The sequence below is a fragment of the Scyliorhinus torazame genome, chromosome 3 (genome assembly GCF_047496885.1).
Source record: "Scyliorhinus torazame isolate Kashiwa2021f chromosome 3, sScyTor2.1, whole genome shotgun sequence".
Classification (NCBI taxonomy): domain Eukaryota; kingdom Metazoa; phylum Chordata; class Chondrichthyes; order Carcharhiniformes; family Scyliorhinidae; genus Scyliorhinus; species Scyliorhinus torazame.
Genome location: NC_092709.1, coordinates 222,520,386 through 222,543,423, shown reverse-complemented (window position 1 = coordinate 222,543,423; position 23,038 = coordinate 222,520,386). Strand labels below are relative to the sequence as shown.

Sequence of the window (23,038 nt, the reverse complement as noted above, 5' to 3'; positions counted from 1 at the left end):
TTTTGGGGTGGGCATTAAATTTTGAGCAGAGAATCGTACAACACAGAAGAAAATTATTTGGTCCATTATGCCTGTGCTGGTTCTTTAGTAGAGCTATCTAATTAATCCCACTCTCCTGCTTTTCTCCAGAGCCTTGCAATGATTTTCCTTTAGTATTTCTCATGTTTAATGTAAGATGTTTGATGACGAGCCTGACTTTGGGTCAGTTTTGTGATACACGTTGGCTACATTGTTTCTTTCTTAAGTGGAATTGATTGCTTAAAAATCCATCCCTACTGAGGAGTACACAACAATAAATCTTCTTATATCATGTATTTGGACATCATGTTGTATGAGGGGAGATAGTAGTGTAGTGGTAATATCCTTTGATTAGTAATCCAGAGACCGAGATTGAAATCCCACCATGGTGGCTGGTGGAATTTGAATCAGTTAGTAAGTCTGGAATATAAAACTAGCCTCAGTAATGGTGACTGTGAAACTACTATTGCTTGTCCCAAAACCTATCTGGTTCATTGATGTGTTTTGGGAAGGAAATCCACCATTCTTAGCTGTGACCCACAGCAGTGACCCTTAATTGCCTTCTGAAATGGCCCAGAAAGCCACCAAATGCGCAACAAATGCCGGCCTAGCTAATGATGCTCCCGTGCCATGAAAGAATAAAGAAAACAAAATTCAGTTTATTAAATAAGATAGCACTCATTCCTGCATTGCACATTATTGACACACTATGGGCGAAATTCTCCCGAAACGGCGCGATGTCCGCCGACTGGCGCCCAAAACGGCGCCAATCAGACGGGCATCGCGCCGCCCCAAAGGTGCGGAATGCTACGCATCTTTGGGGGCCGAGCCCCAACATTGAGGGGCTAGGCCGACGCCGGAGGGATTTCTACCCTGCCAGCTGGCGGAAACGGCCTTTGTTGCCCCGCCAGCTGGCGCGGAAATGACATCCCCGGGAGACTTCGGCAACCGGCGGGGGCGGGATTCACGGCAGCCCCCGCCGATTCTCCAACCCGGCGGGGGGTCGGAGAATGACGCCCTATATGTACTTCAACATATTAATGCCACCTATAGAGCACTACTGATTAAGGAGAGAGTTTCTTCTGTGCACTGGGGAAAACAAAATCATGCTTTTTATAAGACGAGGGGCAGGATTTTCCGGCCCCTCCCTGCTGGCAAGAACTTCCGGTCCTGCTGAAGGTGACTCTCCATGGTGGGTCTCCTGGTGGCTGCACGCCATTTAAGGCAAGAAGATCCCACAGGCAGCCAATGGTGAGCTGCCTCCGCAAGTGGAAAACCCCGATGGGCGGGGCTGGAAAATCCCGGATTATGTCCACAATTAAGTTCTATTGTCGCATGTTTATTTGGCTAAAATACGACTGTCAATTGATTCACATTAATATTTAAAACTAAACATTTTCCAGATTTTACTGTTACTTAAAGGAATCTGGAACTGGAAAACCATCAAGAAAAACACAGTTACGGAATGTTGTGTCTGGATATTCCCTCAAATTGTGCAAGAACCTAATAAATCGTAAGTGAGCAAATTAAAAGTCACATTTAGTTTCTTTATTTGCATATTGTTATTTAAGACTACCTCAACAAATCAAAGTATGTTGGCACCCATTTTTCAGGATGGGGCTACAATTAGTGATCTCTCCATGACTGTTCCCATTAAACCAGGCAGCATTCAAATTTTACACTGTCTCCTCAGCTAAATGATTGCTGTGTTGGGACGAGCAAGACCTATGCAGCCAGGTAGCTGAGCACTGGGCAGGGGACAAAGCAGTGTGCATATCGAGCAGCAAACATGCTCCCCTTAAAGACAGTCAGCCCCTCTTAAAGAGAAGGTTCACTCAGTGGAAGGAAATTGTTGCTAACTGTCTGTACTGACACTTTCTGAAATAGGAGCTGGGTTCATGGGAGCTCCTTTATCGTGGGGGGCGCAGGAGGAGAGCGGTCGTATTTCATTCTTTCATGAGTAGTCAGGTGCCCTCAAGGAACGATCTCAGAAGATGATTGCAACAAATGAACAGAGAGAAAACTGCCCAGATTATGGCTCCAAGGACCATGCAGAAAACCAGCAAGATGTCCAAGGTCAGCAAAGGCATTTTCAAAGACTATCTACTCCCATCCGCACGAACAACCTTACACACTGCTCAATACACTTATCCCCATCACCCATCCATCATAAATCCCCAACACACAGGCCCAAATTTAAGATACTGCACCCTCACTCACTTTCCACTCCTGTTTAAGGGCCTTATCTGGACAGCACTGGTATTTAACCAATGGTGGGCAGGGGCCGCAACACGTGGTGGGTATCCTGCGACCTGATGTGGATGGGCAGAGGTGGGGGTGATTCCTTTTTACTTGAGCAGCCCATATCCAATGGAGATACCTGCTGGAGGCATAAACAGTCATGGGTTAAGATGCTATCTGCCTTCAATGCTAACCTCCCTTCTACCCCTGCTTTACTGGAGTCACCTTCTGAGGAGCCGAGACACAAAAATCAAAATCTCTCCAGGATCGTCACTGATGCATGTGTGTAATTAATATGTGACAGGTTTACATAAACAGTTCCTGTTCTAGTTAGCAGTGAACTTTATGATGAGATAAACTGCCAACAAGAAGTAAGCTTTTTATAGACAGAAATACAAGCTGTTGTGAGGATTATTTAATAGATAAATCCTCCATTTATAACCAGTAACAAGAGGGTGGCGAGAAACTCAGTTAACAAGAGCAAGACTCTAATTTATTAATTTAAATATAATTTGTCCGGACACCCAATTTTACCAGTTATTGCAAACCTTATTGTCATCAACTGTATGAATAACCTACAGGTCAGTTTAGTTGAACCCATGTACTGAATCATTCCAATTAAATTGGAATACTATTGGAAATAGTACCAGAATGGGAACATTATTCAGCTTTAACTTTTAGAAACTTGATTGCTTTGCAGATTTATTTGTTTCTTTTATTAATAACGTTTTTGTAACAAATTACTATAGACATAAACTGAGGGTTTTACAGAGTATATTCAAACTCATTTTAAAATAACTTCACAGCTTGTTCTTCCAGTGTTTATGAAGGATTGGATTTTCTGGGGAATGACTTTCGCACAGTTGATGCGGAAAATCACCAGGATTGTCAAAAGGAGTGTACAGAGGATCGTCATTGCCAGTTCTTCACATATGTAACACAAGAATATCAGAATGTTATTCAGCGGTATGTTCATACATTTATAAATCTAAATCTAAGCAACTTCAAACTTGATGATCCCTGATCATAATCCTGCATTTGTATTTCACATGATCACATTCAGCCTAGAACCACAATGCATACAGCAATATGCAACTTTATAGATTTAGCAGAAAGATACAAAGGCAGAAGTATAATGAGCTGAAAGTATCTTTATAAATGTGAAGTTGTATCTTTGTTTAGTTGGATTGCCGGAACAAAGGAATGTTTAGGCGTGTTCATTTTGCCCACTTTAGGCAGATCTGCTACCTGAAAAAGAGTGAAAAAGGAATTCCACCGAGAATTAATATTCTTGATGATGTTATATCTGGATTTTCCTTAAAGGGGTGTGGATTAATTGCTTCAGGTAAAGGAGTGATTTATTCAATCTTTGATGTACATATACATAAATCAGTCTGAGTTGATTTTAAATAGTATCGATGTGTATAAAAAGGCTTATTTGGAACAGCTGAATGAACTCAACTGGCCTTCAATTTTATTCATTAAATTAATATTTGGTAGATTGGACTTTTCAGAAATATTGGGCAAGTAGAGCGTTTGCATTATTTATGTAAGTAATTAAAGATGGTCTTTGGAGAAGTTAGAGATTGAGAAGTCGCCATCTTTATCGTAGAATCCATATAGTGCAGAAGGAGGCCATTCGGCCCATCGGGTCTGCACTGACCCTTCAAAAGAGTACTCCATCGAGGCCCACTCCTCCACACTATACCTGTATCTCTACCCAACCTTTGGACACGAAGGGGTAATTTAGCATGGCCAATCCACCTAACCTGCTCATCTTTGGACTGTGGGAGGAAACCGGAGCACCCAGACGAAACCCACGCAGACATGGGGAGAGCGTGCAGACTCCTCATAGATGGTCATCCAAGACCAGAATTGAACCCGGGTCCCTGGTGCTGTGAGGCAGCAGTGCTAACCACTGTGCCACTGTGCCACCGATTGAAATTTGCTTGTGAGTCCTCCGGGTGATGTCATGTCAAGTGTAAGTGCTGAGTTTGATTTGAGATGGTTGTAAATGTGTTATACTTATCCAGGGCTCGTTGTTCAGTGAGCCTGGCTGGAAGTGTTAGAGCTGGGCAAGTAGATGATTTGGTTTGACTACAATGACTACTGTTAGACTGCTGACACTTAAAGCAGAATTTTAAGAGCCGTAAGGTGATGATGCAGCTGTACAAAACCTTGGTAAGGCCACATTTGGAGTACTGTGTACAGTTCTGGTCGCCTCATTTTAGGAAGGATGTGGAAGCTTTGGAAAAGGTGCAACGGAGATTTACCAGGATGTTGCCTGGAATGGAGAGTAGGTCTTACGAGGAAAGGTTGAGGGTGCTAGGCCTATTCTCATTAGAACGGAGAAGGATTAGGGGCGACTTGATAGAGGTTTATAAGATGATCAGGGGAATAGATAGAATAGACAGTCAGAGACTTTTTCCCCAGGTGGAACAAACCATTACAAGGGGACATAAATTTAAGGTGAATGGTGGAAGATATAGGGGGGATGTCAGAGGTAGGTTCTTTACCCAAAGAGTAGTGGGGGCATGGAATGCACTGCCTGTGGAAGTAGTTGAGTCGGAAACATTAGGGACCTTCAAGCAGCTATTGGATAGGTACATGGATCACGGTAGAATGATATAGTGTAGATTAATTTGTTCTTAAGGGCAGCACGGTAGCATTGTGGATAGCACAATTGCTTCACAGCTCCAGGTTCGATTCTGGCTTGGGTCACTGTCTTTGTGGAGTCTGCCCATCCTCCCCGTGTGTCCGTGGGTTTCTTCCGGGTGCTCCGGTTTCCTCCCACAGTCCAAAGATATGCAGGTTAGGTGGATTGGCCATGATAAATTGCCCTTAGTGTCCAAAATTGCCCTTAGTGTTGGGTGGGGTTACTGGGTTATGGGGATAGGGTGGAGGTGTTGATCTTGGGTAGGGTGCTCTTTCCAAGAGCTGGTGCAGACTCGATGGGCCGAATGGCCTCCTTCTGCACTGTAAATTCTATGATAATCTATGATTAATCTGGGACAAAGGTTCGGCACAACATTGTGGGCCGAAGGTCTTGTTCTGTGCTGTATTTTTCTATGTTCTATGTTTTTGTTCACCTCCATTTATAATCAGGGCAACAACATCAACTTGTACTTATATAGTGCCTTTAACATAACAAAACATCCCAAGGTACTTCACAGGAAGGAGCATTATCAAATGTTGCTCTATTAATAATGTTGGTGAACCACAAGCTTTCCCTTATATCGATCAAATGACCACACAACAAGTTAGTTAGTGCAAAAGATGGTTTATTTACATACACAAGGGTTATGTCACATGCAAACACAATAGCTACTACGAGTTAAACTACACCTATCAGTTACAATAACCTATACTTAACTTCAGGGCAACCGGCACTGTGCAAATGGATAAGGCCTTTATCTGGATTTCACTTGGCTGGTTCAAAGAAAGTGGCTCTGTCTCTGCTGGGCTCAGCTGTCAGGTAGCAATCATTGGCCTTGAACCTAGCTGGCTGTTCCTGCTGCAATTGGGCTGGCACAGACCGGATCCAAAACAGACAGAACACATGGCTTGCACTCTTTTATCCCTTTGGGATTTTGCGTTCTTTGGGCCGGTCCTTAACCTTGGACCCAATAGTTCGACAGGGCTCTGATCACTGTCTTCGATTTCGGCCAATAAAGGGGTGGGTGCCTTGGTGGCTGGGCGGGACTTGCGGTCATTGACCTTGGCAGTTGTGCTTTCTGAGTAAGGGGAGTGGCGCCGATCAGTCTGTGGCTGTATCGGTTGCTTGATTGGAGTTCTATTGTCCTGGGAAATGAGCCATTAAAATGTAAACGAGAGGGGGATTCGATCAGGCCTGGTTACCTGTTTCAGATACACATAGGTTCTGTATCTGTCTGAGTTGGACATAATTCCCATGGTCCTTTGCAGGTGGCCATCTTAGATGCCTACACAAACAAAATGTGAAACCACAGCATGTAAAGATTTAATAGGGCAGATTTGAGAAAGCTTAATCAAAGAGGTATGTTTTATGATAACTGGAGGCATAAAGGATGGACTTGTATCCCTGTGTATTTTTGAGAGATCAAAAGTAAGCCCAAGTGATCAGCTATTTTATTATGTATTTTCAAGCATTTCAAATCTGCATAGCAGTTTCCAATGTTCCATTGTTCAGAGTACACTTATTAAGAACACTTTAATGTCACTATCCTTTTAATTTTGACATGCGTTGACTTTTCATCTTCCACTACTAGTCTGTTTTTTAGGTCCATCAAACACATACCTGAAGTCATAACAATGATCTGACAGTAAAATTGCGTGTAAGTGGTTCATTTAATCTGTCTAAAACCTGCTGTGTGCTATTCTGACAATAATAACACAAAAGACAAAAAAAAATGAAGGCTTCGCTGACTAGACTCATACATTGGGAATGGGGAGTTAGACTTCATTGATAGCCACAAAATCACATTGCAGCTACAAAATCACCCTGCAGCCACAAAATCACACTGCAGCCACAAAATCACACTGCAGCCACAAAATCACACTGCAGCCACAAAATCACCCTGCAGCCACAAAATCACACTGCAGCCACAAAATCACCCTGCAGCCACAAAATCACACTGCAGCCACAAAATCACCCTGCAGCCACAAAATCACACTGCAGCCACACAATCACTATTGCTGGAAACCCACAGAACTGCAGACTGACCAAATACTTAAAAAATATGCAGAATAGGAAGAAACTTTCCTCTCCAGTATATGTAATGAAATAGTAAAGCTGCTCTTAATAAATGAAAACAAAGTGCTGCGGATGCTGGGAAAGTGAAATGAAAAACCAAAAATTGCTGGATAAACTCAACAGGTCTGTGAAGAGAGACCGAGATATCTTTTTGGGTCTAAATGATCCTTTATAAATGGTTTGTTCGTTATACAGAGCACACAGAAGAAACTTTCATCCACAGCTCTTCCTGTGTGGACATTTAAAAGGTTGTAGAATTTCTGCAGTGCATTCAAGTCTTTTTCATGTTATCTTATTTATAGTTTGCAAGAAGGCACTTTTACATGATGTTGATTTTACCGGAAATGATATGACTAGCGTACTGGCTCCCAGTGTGGAGACATGCCAACTGATCTGCACATACTATCCCAATTGCTTGTTTTTTACATACATAAAAAACAAATGGAAAAAGGACTCCAGGAGGTAAGTCTTTGTTTGAAAAACTCAAATCAAAGTTTTGCTTTGACCAAGTGAGCTATAATATTAAAGCAAAATTCTGCAGATGCCGCAAATCTGAAATAGAAACAAAAATTGCTGGAAATACTCAGCAGGTCAGGCAGCACCTGTGGAGGGAAACAGAGTTCATCAGTTAAATCTTACCAACTCTTTCGCGGATGGGCTGGGAGGTGAGACGGTTGGCGAAATAGGTGCAGGTCAGGAAATACCTGTAAAGAGAGAGTTTGAGATAATGAGCAGAAATGTAACTGCCAAGGGGCACCAATTGAAATGAAATGAAAATGAAATGAAATGAAAATCGCTTATGGTCACAAGTACGCTTCAAATTAATTTACTGTGAAAAGCCCCGAGTCGCCACATTCCAGTGCCTGTTCGGGGAGGCTGGTGCGGGAATTGAACCCGCGCTGCTGGCCTGCCTTGGTCTGCTTTAAAAGCCAGCAGGTGGGGAGAGGGGAGTTGGTTCAATCCATGAAAAGTTCTGGTGTGTTGGAAATCTGTTATTATCCTGCTCACTTGAGCCCTTTACTGCAGCTTGTGTGGGAAATCCCCATCAAGCTGCTGGGTCAGTTATTTAAACATGCAATTAATTGTACCTCTAACCCAGGATTCTGGCTTTAACAGCTTAGTCACAGGTTCACCTGAGCTGTGTGAATTTTACCAGGGTCATCAAGGCGAACGTAGAGCAGGGAGTGATTGATCAATGAAGCTGGCGGCTTGTAACGCCTTTAAAGACTGAAACTGAAAAGGCAATTACCCTGCCTATGTGAAAGGTCTATGTGGACAGCACTTGTTCTGAGACTCAGCTTTCACTGCTCTTTGTGGCAGCCATTTCATCTATCTTGGACTTTGTCCGATTTGATCTGCATGTCCCTGCTGTGAGCCTTCACTGCAACATGGGAGCAACTTTATTTAGGGCCTCTGAGGAGTAAGTGGAACAGCCATACAATGTGTACAGCGACACCAGGGGCAACACTAACATTAATGAAGCTGCTTTTCCTGCAGTCACTCCACAGAGGGAATGGACACAGAGTTCTGGTTTGAAGGCGGCGAGGCCCTAAACACAGGTATGTAGGCAGAGGATTGGCTCTCTCAACAAGTGCCACAGGAGGCTTCAGCATCTGTGGCAGGTCATTGCTGACATCTGCAGTTTTCTGGAACAAGACCTCCTTTCAAAAGGGCCAGGTCAGCATACATTGCCATCATGGTCACCACACCCCGAATTTCTATCATTCAATCTCCTCCCAGAGATATGCTGGTGACATCTCCAACAATTCACGATCCACGGCCCACAAGTGTATCTCCCAAGTGACTAATGTCTTGTTTGCCCCTTATATCAACTTTGAGCCCAGTCAGACGCAAAGGGCGTTTGCATTAATGCAGTAGCTGGATTCCTGCAGATAAAGGAGTCATTGTCTGCACACATGTGGCAATCACGGTGCCATCTGATCAACTGGGAGCACTGATCAATCAGAAGGGATTCCAATGTTACAATAGAAGATTTTCATGTGCAAGATATCCTGGAAGCTGTACTAATGTCTTCATTCTGCCACGGTCACATCTCACATAGTTTTTTGTGCCTTTATAGAATGATTGGATGGTTCCTCTGAGGACCTGGTTCATGACACCTGCAGGAGCTCAACCGTAACGCAGAGGAACAGTGCAGCATGAGCTACATGATGATGAAAGCAATCATTGAGCAAACAATTAGGTTACTGAAGATGCGATTGAGGTGCCTGGACAGATCTGGGGGGTGGACCTTTAGTATACACTACTTGAAGCTGCAGGAGGAGAGAGATACACACTGCTCAGCATTCTTCAGCAAGGAGGAGGGGAAAGAGGAGGATACTGTTGTGGCCAGAGGGCTTGGCTGCTAGAGAAGCAGCGAAGCCTATGGTGGTCTTACGTGCAGTTCAGATAACCTAAGTGCGTGAAGCCATATGGCACAACAATGCTAACCATTGCACTGCCATCCCTCCACCACCTACCACCAACACAAATAATTTCCGCAGTCATCTATCCTCTCATCGCATTCAAAAACTTCTCCATTCTCCTGAAGACTAACATCCGTTTGAAATCTGGGAGGCAATGTTGTAGATGATACAACAAAGAAGAGTTCAATAAGGAACCTGATTCATTGGAATTTACATAGATATCACAACATTGCCATTGTTATAAACACTCAGATGAATCACCACATGCAGTGGGCATGGGGGCGCTCTGAGCTGGTGATAACTCAATCCAGCCCAGCCTCTTGGACAGACAAAGGCTACTGACATTACCTGAGTCTGATAGAATGTGGGGAAATTCAGTGTGCAGGAATTGGCCGCTGAAAATGTTACACCACTCCTTGCGTATCCTCCTCTTTCCCCTCCTCCTTGTTGAAGAATGCTGAGCAGTGTGTATCTCTCTCCTCCTGCAGCTTCAAGTAATGTATACTAAAGGTCCACCCCCCAGATCTGTCCAGGCACCTCAATCGCATCTTCAGTAACCTAATTGTTTGCTCAATGATTGCTTTCGTCATCATGTAGCTCATGCTGTACTGTTCCTCTTGCGGCATTGTATCTATGTTCTAATGATGACACTCACGCTCTGACTGATTCTAAGACTCCCAGCCATGCCGGCTTGGTTTGCATGACTGGCCGTTTCCTCCCATTCACAGGAAACAACTGTGCCATCATCAGTGAACATCCCTACTTTTGACCTTATGATGGAAGGAAGGTCATTGATGAAGTAGCTGAAGAGGATTAGACCTAGGATACTATCCTGAGGAACTCCTGCAGCGATGTCATATAAATATGTTGATAGGCCTGTAAAAACCACAACTGCTTTTGTGTCAGGTATGACTTAAATCAGTGGAGAGATTTCTCCTGAATTCCATTAACGTTTGTGTTAGCTATGTGGAGAGGCTGAATAGACTCGGACTGTTTTCATTAGAAAGTCAGAAATTGAGGGGCGACCTGATCGAGGTCTACAAGATTATGAGGGGCATGGATAGAATGGATTGGCAGACACTCTTTCCCAGGGTGGAGGGATCATTCACCAGGGGGTATAGGTTTAAGTTCCGTGGGGCAAAGTGTAGAGGAGATGTGCAAGGCAGGTTTTTTACACAGAGGGTGGTGAGTGCCTGGAATGCGCTGCCAGGGGAGGTTGTGGAAGCAGATACATTAACAGCGTTCAAAATCATCTCGACAAATACATGGATAGAATAGGTATAGAGGGATATGGCAAAAGGAAGTACTGAGGGTTTTGGCAAAGGCTAATATCATGACTGGTACAGGCTTGGAGGGCCGAAGGGCTTGTTCCTGTGCTGTATTATTCTTTGTTTTTTTTGTTCTTTGTTGTGTGGGATTATTGATGCCACATTTGACCAAATGTTGTCTTGATGTGAACAGCAGTATTGCTCACTGCACCTCTTAAATTCAGCTCCTTTTGTCTGTTTGGACCAAGGCTGTAATGAGGTCTGGAGATGAGTGAATAAAAGCAAATTACTGCAGATGCTGGAATCTGAAAACAAAAGAGAAAATGCTGGAAAATCTCAGCAGGTCTGGCAGCATCTGTAAGGAGAGAAAAGAGCTAATGTTTGACCCTTTGTCAAAGCTAAATGGCATAGAAAGTGGGAGATATTTATACTGTAGAGTGAGGGAATGAAAGAGCTGAATGGCCTTGGTGGATTCAAAACTGAGCATCAGTGAGGAGGTTTTTTGGTGATTAAGTGCCACCTCATCACACTGTCAATAAAATATGTTGCTGGTGATTGAGAGTAGACCAGGACTGGATTGGATTTGTGGTGCTTTTTGTGGACTGGACCTATCTGGGCAATTTTTACATTGTTGGTTTGAAACCAGTGTTGTAGCTGCACTGGAAAAGCTTGGCTAGGGGACGTTTCTAGCCCTGGAGCATAATTCGTCAGTTTTCAGGTAGGGTGCTGTCAGGGCCTGTAACCTATTCTATATCCAACGTATACAGTCGCTTCTTAAAGCCGCATGCAGTGAATTGGCTGAAGACTGACATCTGTGGTGCTGTGATGCTCAATCTCATACTTAGGTGCCACATAATGTAATCTCTCAGATTTACTTCTGTATGACTGATTTGAGAAATTACATTGAATAAAATTGCTAATGCAATCTAGCATACTCAACTTATTAGTGATAATGGAACAGTGGCCTGAGCCCTTGAGGATGGGCAGCAATGATGTTGGTAAACCAATTGCTACTGGTGCACACACTAATACTGGCTAACTGGTGAGATGGGTGAGGATATTGCAAAGGTAGGATTGTGGCCTGGAAGTTGTTAGACGTTTTAGTAGCTGTGATATGAAGAGTCTAAAGTTCTGTTCCTTTTTCACAAACACACATTTATTTCCTTCCAACAGCCTTTGCACAAAACTCTCACTATACATCATCTGCCAGAGGCCACCTGAAGCCCCTTTACATATCAGTGTCAATTAATGGATACTTAACATAAATGAGACAACTAATTGCAATGTCTTTTAACCCATTACTTAACAGTGTCCCCTTGGAGAAAAAAAAATTAGGTGAAAACAAAATTTCAAGAAACTCAAAAACACACACATGATTTCCCCCCTTTTTTTTGTTTGGACGATAAAGAAAAAAAAACAGTCACAGAAACAAGCGCCCTTCATTAACAATATCCAAAAGTTTCTGTGAACTTGCCCCTCTTTTTGTAAAACAGTCTGACAGTTGATAGCTCCTGTTAATTTAATTTTTGTTATTTCCCCTCTGTCCAACATCTGCTTCAAACTTGCGATGTCTATCCGTAACCTCTTTGCATTGACACTTTTTGTAGAGTGCACATTTTCCCACAGGGATTTATTGTCAATGCGACAGTCAATAGGTATATTACCCAAATCCCCTAATCCCCAAATTTCTATCAATATCATACTTATATAAAAGGCCATATCCACCGCCTCTACAAGGCTTAACGTCTCAGCAGCCAAAGTGCTTTTTACCACTCTCCTTATTTTCTTTGATTCCCACACAAGCGGGCAACATTTACCATTGTTCCCCAAAAGGAAAATTATAAAACCTCCTGCGCTTGAAACCCCATCACATAAATTTGCGTAGGACGCATCACTATAAACTATGAGTTTCAAGTGCCTAAGGTCACCTAACACCGGGAACTTCAAAACACCTCCTGCATTTTTAGTTTGGCCAACGCTTTATGTGCTCTTATTATGTCGTCCACTTTGGGATCATTCATTTTTGTACTCAACTCTAAGACATCAAAACTCAAGTCCGGTCTAGTCTGTCTACCTAACCAGTTCATTTGCCCAATTAATCTTCGCAGTTGCTCTTTTTCTATCTTTGAAACCATTGCCTCTTTTTATGAAACTCGGCCACGACTAATTGTTATTGGGCTCATGCTTTCCAAATAAGATTGCTGATGTAAAGTTGCCCCTAACTTAGTCTGTCCAATTTCCAGTCCAATATATTTAAATGCACCGGAAGCCTGACTTCCAACCCTGAATTCTTTCCTCAAAACATAGATTACAATAGCTTCAAAATCACTAGTCCCACCCCACAAAAAATCATCGACATGCATCATAAAAATGCCAGAAAGATTTCCTTTATAGTGCCAGTAAAACATTGCAGGATCTGCTTTCAACTGGCAACAGCCTAACTTTAGACGACACAAAGGTTGGTGGAATTGCGGATAGCGATGAGGACTGTCTGAGGATACAGCAGGATTTAGATTGTCTGGAGACTTGGGCGGAGAGATGGCAGATGGAGTTTAACCTGGACAAATGTGAGGTAATGCATTTTGGAAGGGCTAATGCAGGTAGGGAATATACAGTGAATGGTAGAACCCTCAAGAGTATTGAAAGTCAAAGAGATCTAGGAGTACAGGTCCACAGATCACTGAAAGGGGCTACACAGGTGGAGAAGGTAGTCAAGAAGGCATACGGCATGCTTGCCTTCATTGGCCGGGGCATTGAGTATAAGAATTGGCAAGTCATGTTGCAGCTGTATAGAACCTTAGTTAGGCCACACTTGGAGTATAGTGTTCAATTCTGGTCGCCACACTACCAGAAGGATGTGGAGGCTTTAGAGAGGGTGCAGAAGAGATTTACCAGAATGTTGCCTGGTATGGAGGGCATAAGCTATGAGGAGCGATTGAATAAACTCGGTTTGTTCTCACTGGAACGAAGGAGGTTGAGGGGCGACCTGATAGAGGTATACAAAATTATGAGGGGCATAGACAGAGTGGATAGTCAGAGGCTTTTCCCCAGGGTAGAGGGGTCAATTACTAGGGGGCATAGGTTTAAGGTGAGAGGGGCAAAGTTTAGAGTAGATGTACGAGGCAAGTTTTTTACGCAGAGGGTAGTGGGTGCCTGGAACTCACTACCGGAGGAGGTAGTGGAGGCAGGGACGATAGGGACATTTAAGGGGCATCTTGACAAATATATGAATAGGATGGGAATAGAAGGATACGGACCCAGGAAGTGTAGAAGATTGTAGTTTAGTCGGGCAGTATGGTCGGCACGGGCTTGGAGGGCCGAAGGGCCTGTTCCTGTGCTGTACATTTCTTTGTTCTTTGTTCTTTGTTCTTTTAACAAAACTGACCTTACCGAAAAATACCAGACTCTAGATGCATCATTTAATCCATAATCACATTTGTTCAACTTCCACAGTACCCCTCTGTGTTAGTTGCTTCTTTAGGAGGACGGAGAAAAATGTCTCTCTGGAGCTGATGCCCCTGCAAAAGGGCAGCTTGTATATCTATAGATTTGCATTTCCATGCCTTTGTGGCTAATAGAGCCAAGAAGATCTTTAAAATAACCTTTCCTGCTGTAGGTGAATCTACCCTTAAATCCTGATCTTCTAAGTTTTCTTCAAATCCCCTTGCCACAAACCTGGCCTTTGCCTTCTAAGTTCCATCCGGAAGAACCTTTTCCGTGCAAATCCATCTGTGGGATAGAGCTCTTTGTCCCCTATCCAGTACTTCCGTGTATACCCCCAATTCACTCCAACTATGCAATTCTTGCTGTTTAGCTTCTTTGATAACTTTTTCATCTAATTTATTTGAAGCCAAAATCTCACGTGCATGTGGGCTTCTACTCCTATTAGTATTCGTAGTCTTACTCATGTTCCGAAGTCTTGATAAACTACGCCCCCTCTCCTGCATCGTATCTCGTTCTGTATTGCTACTGCTTGATCTTTCCCTTCTGCTGTGGGATGTCCTTTCAATAGTTCTTGACCTTTTCCTGCGGACCTGTTCACTATCCGATGTACTATCTGAACTGGCACTGCGTTTCTGTGCCCTCCATTTTTGAACTTCGTTTTCCCAATCCAGTGTCTTGACTCCTTCCCCTGAATGCTGTACATTCAACCAATGTTTATACTTTCCAGTGGCCTTCCCTGCTCTACTAATAACAGTTGCATCCTTCCATTGACTAGACCCTTCAGGCAAGTATGTCACTTTTGTACCAACTTTTGGCAGTTGCCCTTTCAGAAAAATGGCCTGTTCTAATTCATCAGAAGTGTTGTGTTCCTCCACAGAAACCCTGTCTATATCAGTTAATTGGTCCTCATAGTTCTGTAACACATGCATACCAGATGACTCTGGTTCCTGTCTAAGTTTGAAAATTTGTAATCTGTACCTATTATCCTTGATGAATGTACCCTAACAGTTTGATTACCATGTTGCAAAATAATTGTTTTGCCATCTATGCCTATGATCTGCCCTGGGCCTTTCCATTCATTAGAATTGTCTCTCTTATAGTATACCATGCCTCCTTGCTGAGAAACGGCATCTGATGGCCGTACATTATGTCTTAAAGCTCTGCGAATTCTTTCAGAGACTTCTGCTTCCAAAAAAGCTTTTCTACTGTGATGTAATGCATTTAAATGTTCAGCAAAACCAGAGCTAATTGTAGTCCCCTCCCAAGCTGGAGGCTGGTCATCCAAAATGGACGGAATTTTAGGATTTCTACCAAACACTAATTGATAAGGACTATAGCCCCCAACCATCTGCAATGAATTCTTTGCATGTACTGCCCATGCTAAGGCTGAATTTAGCTTGCAATTTGGTCGATCTGCCAAAATTTTTCGAAGCATGTCATCGATGACAGCATGATTTCTTTCACAGACACCATTACTAAATGGGCTTTCTGCAGCCGTATTCATAACTCTGATATTCATGTTTTCACACATATCCCTAAACTCATCATTAGCAAATTCGCCCCCAGTGTCCGTAAGGAATTTTGCCGGTGGACCCATTCCTGTCCCTATCCATTTTTCCACGATTTGATCCAGAATTACTCTCTTATCTTTACTTTGTACAATTGTTGATTGACTAAATCTGGTTGCTAAATCAACAAAATGCAAAATAAATATATTATTTGCTTTATCCCAGATCTTAAGGTCCATGGCCACAACGTTGTTAAAATCCCTGGCCAAAGGTAGGGTTACTATCGGTCGTGCTGGTGTCCTTCTGTACTTCCTACAAACTTCACTAACCTGTTCTATCAGTTTAATATAGTCGTCATCCCTTACCCCTGCATCCTTTAATACATTTTCCAGCCTCCAAGGAGACAGATGTGCAAATTGCCTATGCAGTTTTAATACCACAAGCTTTTTATCAGCCAACGTCCCATTTTCAACTGCCACTCTACTTGAAATATAATTTGTCAGTAATGGAATAATACAATAGTGTCCTGACTGTGTAAATTGTAAGCCCACCGTCTTTCCAAAAACTGTTGCCTTATCCTGTTCCATATCCAGTTTCATGTGTGCTTTCTCCATCGATGGTCTGCTCAGAAGCAAAGGTATCTCACTTGATTCAACATCCGTGCTAATGAAATTATTCACTCTGGCAATATTGCAAGGGATCACCACTCTTTTCAGCGACTTCAGAGTATTATCACCCCCAAACCTGAAACTTGTGGAACTTTCAAATTCCTTAACCTTGTTACGATTTTCAGCATTCAAAGAGTCCAGGTAACATTTTAACCAGTCAATTCCACACACAGTAGATGTGCAGCCACTGTCCAATACAGCACAGTTGAAGGATTCTGCAACCAACACCCTCATTACCGGCGTAAAACTGCTTGTCAATAGGACAATGCCTTCTTTCTGGTCACTATCTTTTTCCTCTTATTACTCTTCCGTGTCATGTGTCGCTTCAAACACTCTATCATAACGAGTTGGACAGTTGAAAACATAATGGTATTGAGAGTCACATCGAAAACATCGATTTATCATGCCCCGTGCATTTCTGGGGTTCATCTTCCTATTGTAGGTTCTAACTGGGTTTCTGTCTTCATAATTTCCTTGTCTCGGTCTCCTTCTATAGTCTTGAGCCCTGTTCGTAGCCATACGATTTCGCCACCCTGTTAGTAGTGTATCTTCCATATTCTGCCTTATTGCAGGCTGACCTATTTGGGTTATCAGAGCCGTCGGAATCGAATGTTTCTCCAGAAACCTTTGTAAAGCTTTTGTCATCTGCTCGAATAAGGTATCCTTATCAGTAAACTGAACTCCTGTCAAAACCAGGAGCCTATCCATGTTGCTCACTCTAGCACAGTCAAGTAATTTAAAGGCCAACACAGGCTGTGGAAATTCCAGATTGTGTTTCTGCAGCCTTTTATATAGTCTGCCAAATTCCATTATATAGTCTTCCATGGAGATATCCTCCATTTTCCTGAACTTATCAAAATCCGACCATGCTTCATACGCACTTAACAAGTCATCTTTCTTATAAATCGTATCCATATAATGTAATAAAGTCTCTAGACCTTCTTCTGAGTCTAACTCTTCCAATTCCAGCTCAGAAAGCACTTTGTTTCGGATTTTACTGCCATATGGTAAAGAAAGAGCCAATTCCATACCTTGTTTTCTCTTTCCCAAAGCAGTTACTTTAGTCCACATAACTACTGCACTTCTCCATTGATCGTACGATTCCCTTTCAGAAAATAAGGGAGGATAGTCATATCCAGCCACCTTTATCCTCGGTTCAGCCATATATCCCTTTTTTTTTCTCACTCACTCCTTGGTTTGATCTGGAAAAGTTGTATCTTTCAGCCCTTCATATTTACACAGCAACCATCCTCTGCAACCAATTGTTAGATGTTTTAGTAGCTGTGATATGAAGAGTCTAAAGTTCTGTTCCTTTTTCACAAACACACATTTATTTCCTTCCAACAGCCTTTGCACAAAACTCTCACTATACATCACCTGACAGAGGCTACCTGAAGTCCTTTTACATATCAGTGTCAATTAATGGATACTTAACATAAATGAGACAACTAATTGCAATGTTTCTCAGTTCCATTCAAGGTTTTTTCCCGCAATTGAGTTGGCAATCTCTTTGATATGACTTTAATTGAGGGCAGAACATGACTTACCTTAGAAAGAATGCTAAACTTGGCAGTGATAGATACCACAGAACCTAGATGGGTGAGGAATCAGGGTACGATGCAGAGCAGCACATACTGAGGAAAGCGTAGAAGCAATTCTTAGATCTAACTTCCTCTGGACAATCGCTCTGGCTGGGAACTATCCGCCAGAAGCAAGTTAAATCGCGAACTTTGGGTGGATCTGCCAGTTTTATTCTGATAGTTACGCGTAAAGAGTTTGAGAGAAAAAAAATCACTTCTAACTGCAGAGTAATTATTTAAGGAGACTTCCTGTGGCAGGAGCTGTTGCACATGAGGTGGCTCTCACCAGGATACTTTATTTGTAGCTCTTTTCACCCAGTTTTTTGAAAGGTGTTTGGGTTAAAACGTAACTAATTTGATGGGATAAGGTTCCCACACAAGAGAAATGCCCAGAAAGTACAGGGCGAGGAAACCAGCAAGTACAGATTCGTTGAAAGATTCAGAAGCCTCTCGCGGCTCTTCTGCTGAGAAAATGGCAGAGGCTAGTACCGCAACTCTGGCCACACCATTGGTGACCGAGATTCTTATCGGCATCTTGGCAGCGGAATTTCGGAAACAGTGGTGCGCAGTTTTCGAGGCCCTCCACAAACCAATCGAAGTCCCCTAGCTCCCATTTGGCCAGCATGGCGAAGATTGATGAGGTGGTAGACGCGCATGGCGCTGTGATTCAGGGTATGGAGGTGGCTTTCTTGAAGCAGAGCAATCAGATTGTCCGCTTGGAAGCTGAGATGGCAATAATAACCTGTATCAATAAAGCTCGGAGGGCCAAGATGGACGGGCTGGAGAATCGATCTAGGTAATAGAGTCTTAGAATCATGGTGCTGCCAGAAGGAGTGGAGGGCACAAATCTGATGAGCTGCATCTCGAAGATGTTTGGGAAGATGGCGGGGGATGTCTCCTCTCGAGTTGGATTGAGCACACTGGTCACTCAGGCAGAAGCCCCATACTGGCAAGCCACCACGGGGGAATCATCTTGAGATTCCACAGTTATCAAGAGAAGGAACCAGTCCTGAGGTAGGACTACACCATCAATACGAAAGACTATTATTTTGATGTACCGGAGGAGGCTGAGGCTCTTATTCGGAAGCATGGGGTGGGGGGGGGGAGTTAATTGCAATTTTTATGAGGTCTTTCTATCATTGGGAAGGGCATGTGATTATGGGGACTTGCTCGGCTTTTTCATACAAGTTTTATTTTCTTGTTCTTGTCTAGGATGGGTGTGTTTTCTTTGATTATTAAAGTTGGATGTGGGAAGGGGGCTGGTTGTTAAGGCTACTTATTTGTCTTTACTCCGGGCAAGGGCCACCCTGCTAGCTGAAGAGTTAGCTAACGGGAGCAACGTGGTGGGGATAACTGCGGCTCATTATTTTATTGTTGTTTTAGATAATGAGCTTAGGATTTTTGTTTTGTTTGTGGATAAGGGTAGTTGAGGTAGGGGCCAAGGGTTTTCATTTGCCTTTTTGCTGTTTAATGCTTTATTTAGACGTGGTATTGGTGGGAGGCAGGGGTGTGGGGGGGGGGGGGGGGGGGGGGACAGGGATTATTTTCTGACGGTGTTCTTTGTGTTGACTTGAAGGAGGATTTGGCGGCCATCCTGGGTGGGCCCGATGCCTGTACTCTTTAAGTAGTTGCTGGATTACCCCGTTTGGTGAAAATGGTTGAGTTAGGGTGGAAAGCCCCCAATTCGGCTGGTCACTTTGAATGTAAGGGCAAGTTGAACGGCCCAGTAAAAAAGTCGAGGATATTTGCTGACCTGAAAAGTTTGGGTGTTTCTGCAGGAGACCCATTTGCGGGTTGGGGACCAGACAAGGTTACGGAAGGGATGGGTGGAACAGATATTCCACTTGGGTTTCGATGGTAGGGCCTGGGATTTTTATGAACAAAAGATTTTCCTTTTCGGCTGCTAAAGTCTTGGCAGATCCGAACTGGAGGTATGTGATTATCAGTGGGTTTTTGGCGGGCACCTCGATAGTCCGAGTTAATGTGCATGCTTCAAATTGGAATGATATGGCTTTTACTAATGAGCGACTGGCTTCTATTCCTGACTTGGACTCACACCAGCTAATTTTTTGGGGGACTTAAATTCTAGACCCTCAGGTGCATCAATCTAGACGTAAGTCTCTGATTCCACCTGGGGTGGCAAAGGTATTATTGGCTTTTATGGAGCAGATGGCGAGGGGCGGGAGCAGATCCGTGGTGGTTTCTGCATTCGAGTGATGAAAATTTTTGTTATTTTTATCTCATGTCCATCAGGTTTATTCTCAGATTTACTTTTTTTGTGGTGGATAGGTCTCTTCTTCCTGGGATGAAGAGAGCTGGGTACTTGGCAATTATTATCTTAGATCATACCCAACATTTTGTGGATCTGGTGTTAGAGCCGGATCCTTCTCAAGTCCTGCCGTAGAGATTGGTCAGGGCGTTCAGACAAAGGGATTTGAAAGTGCATGTCCTCCGCCATTGGGGAGTACAATACGTTGAATAAGAGGGAGTCAATCTCAACGTCTATGTTGTGGGAGGCCTTAAGGTGCTCATTAAGGGGAAGCTAATCCCTGACAAGGCACACCTGGTGAGGGTTAGGAGGGTTAGAGGTTGGTGGATTCCATCCTTGAGGTGGACTGCTTGCCCCTACACTGGTGTTGCTGGTGAGTAGTTGCTGGGGGGATAGAAGGGAAGAGTTATCTGGGAATCTGGGTGGCCCACGATTGGGCCTTGCTTCATGAACTAAATTATGCAAGTCTGGTGATTGGGGTTAAATCTGACTTGCAGAAGTGGGATAATCTCCCCCTGTCCTTGGGGGGCAGGGTTCAGACAGTTAAAATGAATGTCCTCCGGAGGTTTGTACAGAGGGGCTGGTTTGGCACAGTGAGCTAAACAGCTGGCTTGTAATGCAGAACAAGACCAGCAGCGTGGGTTCAATTCCCGTAACAGCCTCCCCGAACAGGCGCCGGAATGTGGCGACTAGGGATTTTTCACAGTAACTTCATTGAAGCCTACTTGTGACAATAAGTGCTTATTATATTATTATTATTAACTGTAAGGGTTAATATTATATCCGAATCAACCACTAGAGGGAGCTAGATACAGAACTAGAAAAAGCATCAATGCTGAGGCTTTTGGGAGAGGGTAGAGGAGACAGCTGGAGAACAGACTGTAGGAAAGATAGTGGGCTGGATTCTCTGTTTTGGAGAATATGTCCCCACGCCAGCGTGAAAACGGTGCTCTTTCACGCCAGGAAAACTGGTGCAAAATGGCCACTGATTCACCATTTTGCTGGGGGCTAGCAGGAAGGCAGCATAGGGCTCGCAGCTCCAGCTGCTGATATGGCCCTGAGCACTTCCAGTTCCGTGGCCGTGCCTGCGCTCGGCGACGGCATGCAGCGGCCGCGCCGTGCTTCATGGCGGACTCAGCCGGCGGACCTGGACCGCAAAAGTAGTGCCCCCCTTCGGCCATTCGCGCACCCCAAACCGCCCGCCAACAGTGCCCCCAGCCCCGAATGAAGCCCCCCCTGCCCGCGGATCGGCTCTACCCCGACTGTGGCGGCACTGGACTGAGCCCGCAGCCGCCATGCGAGGTTCCCGGACGGTGTGAGCACACATAGCCCAGCCGTTGGGAATTCGGCCGGTCGGGGATGGAGCATCACGGAGCGGACCTCAGGCCATGGCTAACCGGTGCTGCTTTTACCTAGGGTATGCTGTTTTTTAGGGGGCGGAGAATACAAAAACTGTCTCCACTCCCGATATTGCCGTCAAAACGGATTCTCTGCCCTGTCGCCGAACGTGATTTCGGCATCGTGGAGCAGGGAATCCAGCCCAGTGTGAGTGAGAGTATATCATAGTTATTGTATTAGTGTAGAGATTAGTGGCAGATGAGTGTAGATTGTATGATTTTTGTCAGTTGTTTATCATATAGAAGTAAGAGTTAAATTCAGTTAAGTAGTGCAAATAAATCTTTAGCTCTGTTTAATATAAAAGCTAGTTGTGGTCTTTGTGAACACTACGCCAACCATCCTAGGATCTGATCAACACAAAGCACAAAGAACACCACATGGTACCTGGAGTATTTTCTAAAAAATAAGGAATTAGCTTTAAGCCAATTCAGAAAAACAGCCACGCCGCTACACCGAGTAAAAAATCTGCACAAACAACAGATCGTACGATGGAAGGTCTGAAGAAACCTGATCACTTCAGATCGTCCGGTATACTGTGTCAAAGTTGGGAATTTTTCAAACAACAGTTTGAAGTGTTCTTATCTGCCTCCGCGCTAGAAAATGTTTCCAATCAGAGAAATATTGCGCTTCTTCTTAATCTGGCTGGACCGCGGGCTTTAGAGTTGTTTAACTCATTCAAATTTTCAGAAGATGAGGATAAAAACAGTATAACATGGCACTGAAAAAAATTTGATGCTCACTGCAAAAAGCAGGTGAACGAGATATACGAGCACTGCATGTTTAGGAAAAGGCTGCAGCTGAAAGGGGAGTCGGTAGATTCTTTTATTACTGCTTTAAAATTAAGAGCGCAGCTGTGTAACTTGTCATCCATTGCTGATTCAATGCTTCGCGATCAAATTGTCTTTGGAATTAATGATTAACATTTGCGAGGAAAAGTGCTGAGACGACTGCTTTTGCCGCTAGATGAAGCGATTAATATGTGCAAAGCCAGTGAACAAGTATCCTTCGAATATGCAGAGTTCAGGGCAAACGAGAAAGGCACAAACATGGCCGACGCCATTAATGCTATGGTGCAGGTCAGAAAACTGCGTACAATGGCTGGCAGCCATTTTCAGAGTGATGTCACAAGCGTGATGACATGCACACGTTGTGGCATGCCCACAGTAAAAAAAACTGTCCAACAAAAGGCAAACAATGTTCCAAATGTTGCAAATACAATCACTTTGCAGCACAGTGACGTTTCACAGCAGCTTCAGAAGCAAATATCTTTTAAAAATCTTACAACAATTATAGGAAGATTCAGAGTATACAGAGTGAAGGAACAGAAAAAAAGTCTTAACTGATATTGATGATTCATCCCGATATGCACTGAAAGATACTTTCATGGTCGATGTGATTACTGGGGTCAATGCTCTGCACTGTGAGAATAAGCTGATATAGCAGCTTTCCAAAAGTATTAAAGAGTGGACTGTACTACTTCATATAA

General features: G+C 43.6%; 1 protein-coding gene and 1 long non-coding RNA gene across 3 annotated transcripts in view; one reads left to right on the top strand and one right to left on the bottom strand.

Annotated features, from left to right (window-relative positions):
• LOC140408952 (uncharacterized) overlaps positions 1-23,038 on the top strand; it is a 241,605-nt gene that overhangs the window by 171,798 nt on the left and 46,769 nt on the right. Inside the window, exons 28-31 of the mRNA XM_072496904.1 lie at positions 1,422-1,531; positions 3,066-3,225; positions 3,495-3,604; positions 7,294-7,453. Of these exons, the coding sequence (XP_072353005.1) occupies positions 1,422-1,531; positions 3,066-3,225; positions 3,495-3,604; positions 7,294-7,453 (540 nt within the window). The remainder of the gene's footprint in view (positions 1-1,421; positions 1,532-3,065; positions 3,226-3,494; positions 3,605-7,293; positions 7,454-23,038) is intronic.
• On the bottom strand, positions 3,058-22,973 carry LOC140408955 (uncharacterized). Of its 2 annotated transcripts, none has more exons than XR_011940247.1 (3): positions 17,337-17,551; positions 7,631-7,695; positions 3,058-3,183 (listed from the first exon to the last, which is right to left on the bottom strand). It is a non-coding gene; the product is annotated as an uncharacterized lncRNA (long non-coding RNA). The 2 variants fall into 2 exon arrangements; XR_011940246.1 differs by lacking the exons at positions 3,058-3,183; positions 17,337-17,551 and adding exons at positions 5,545-6,200; positions 22,893-22,973.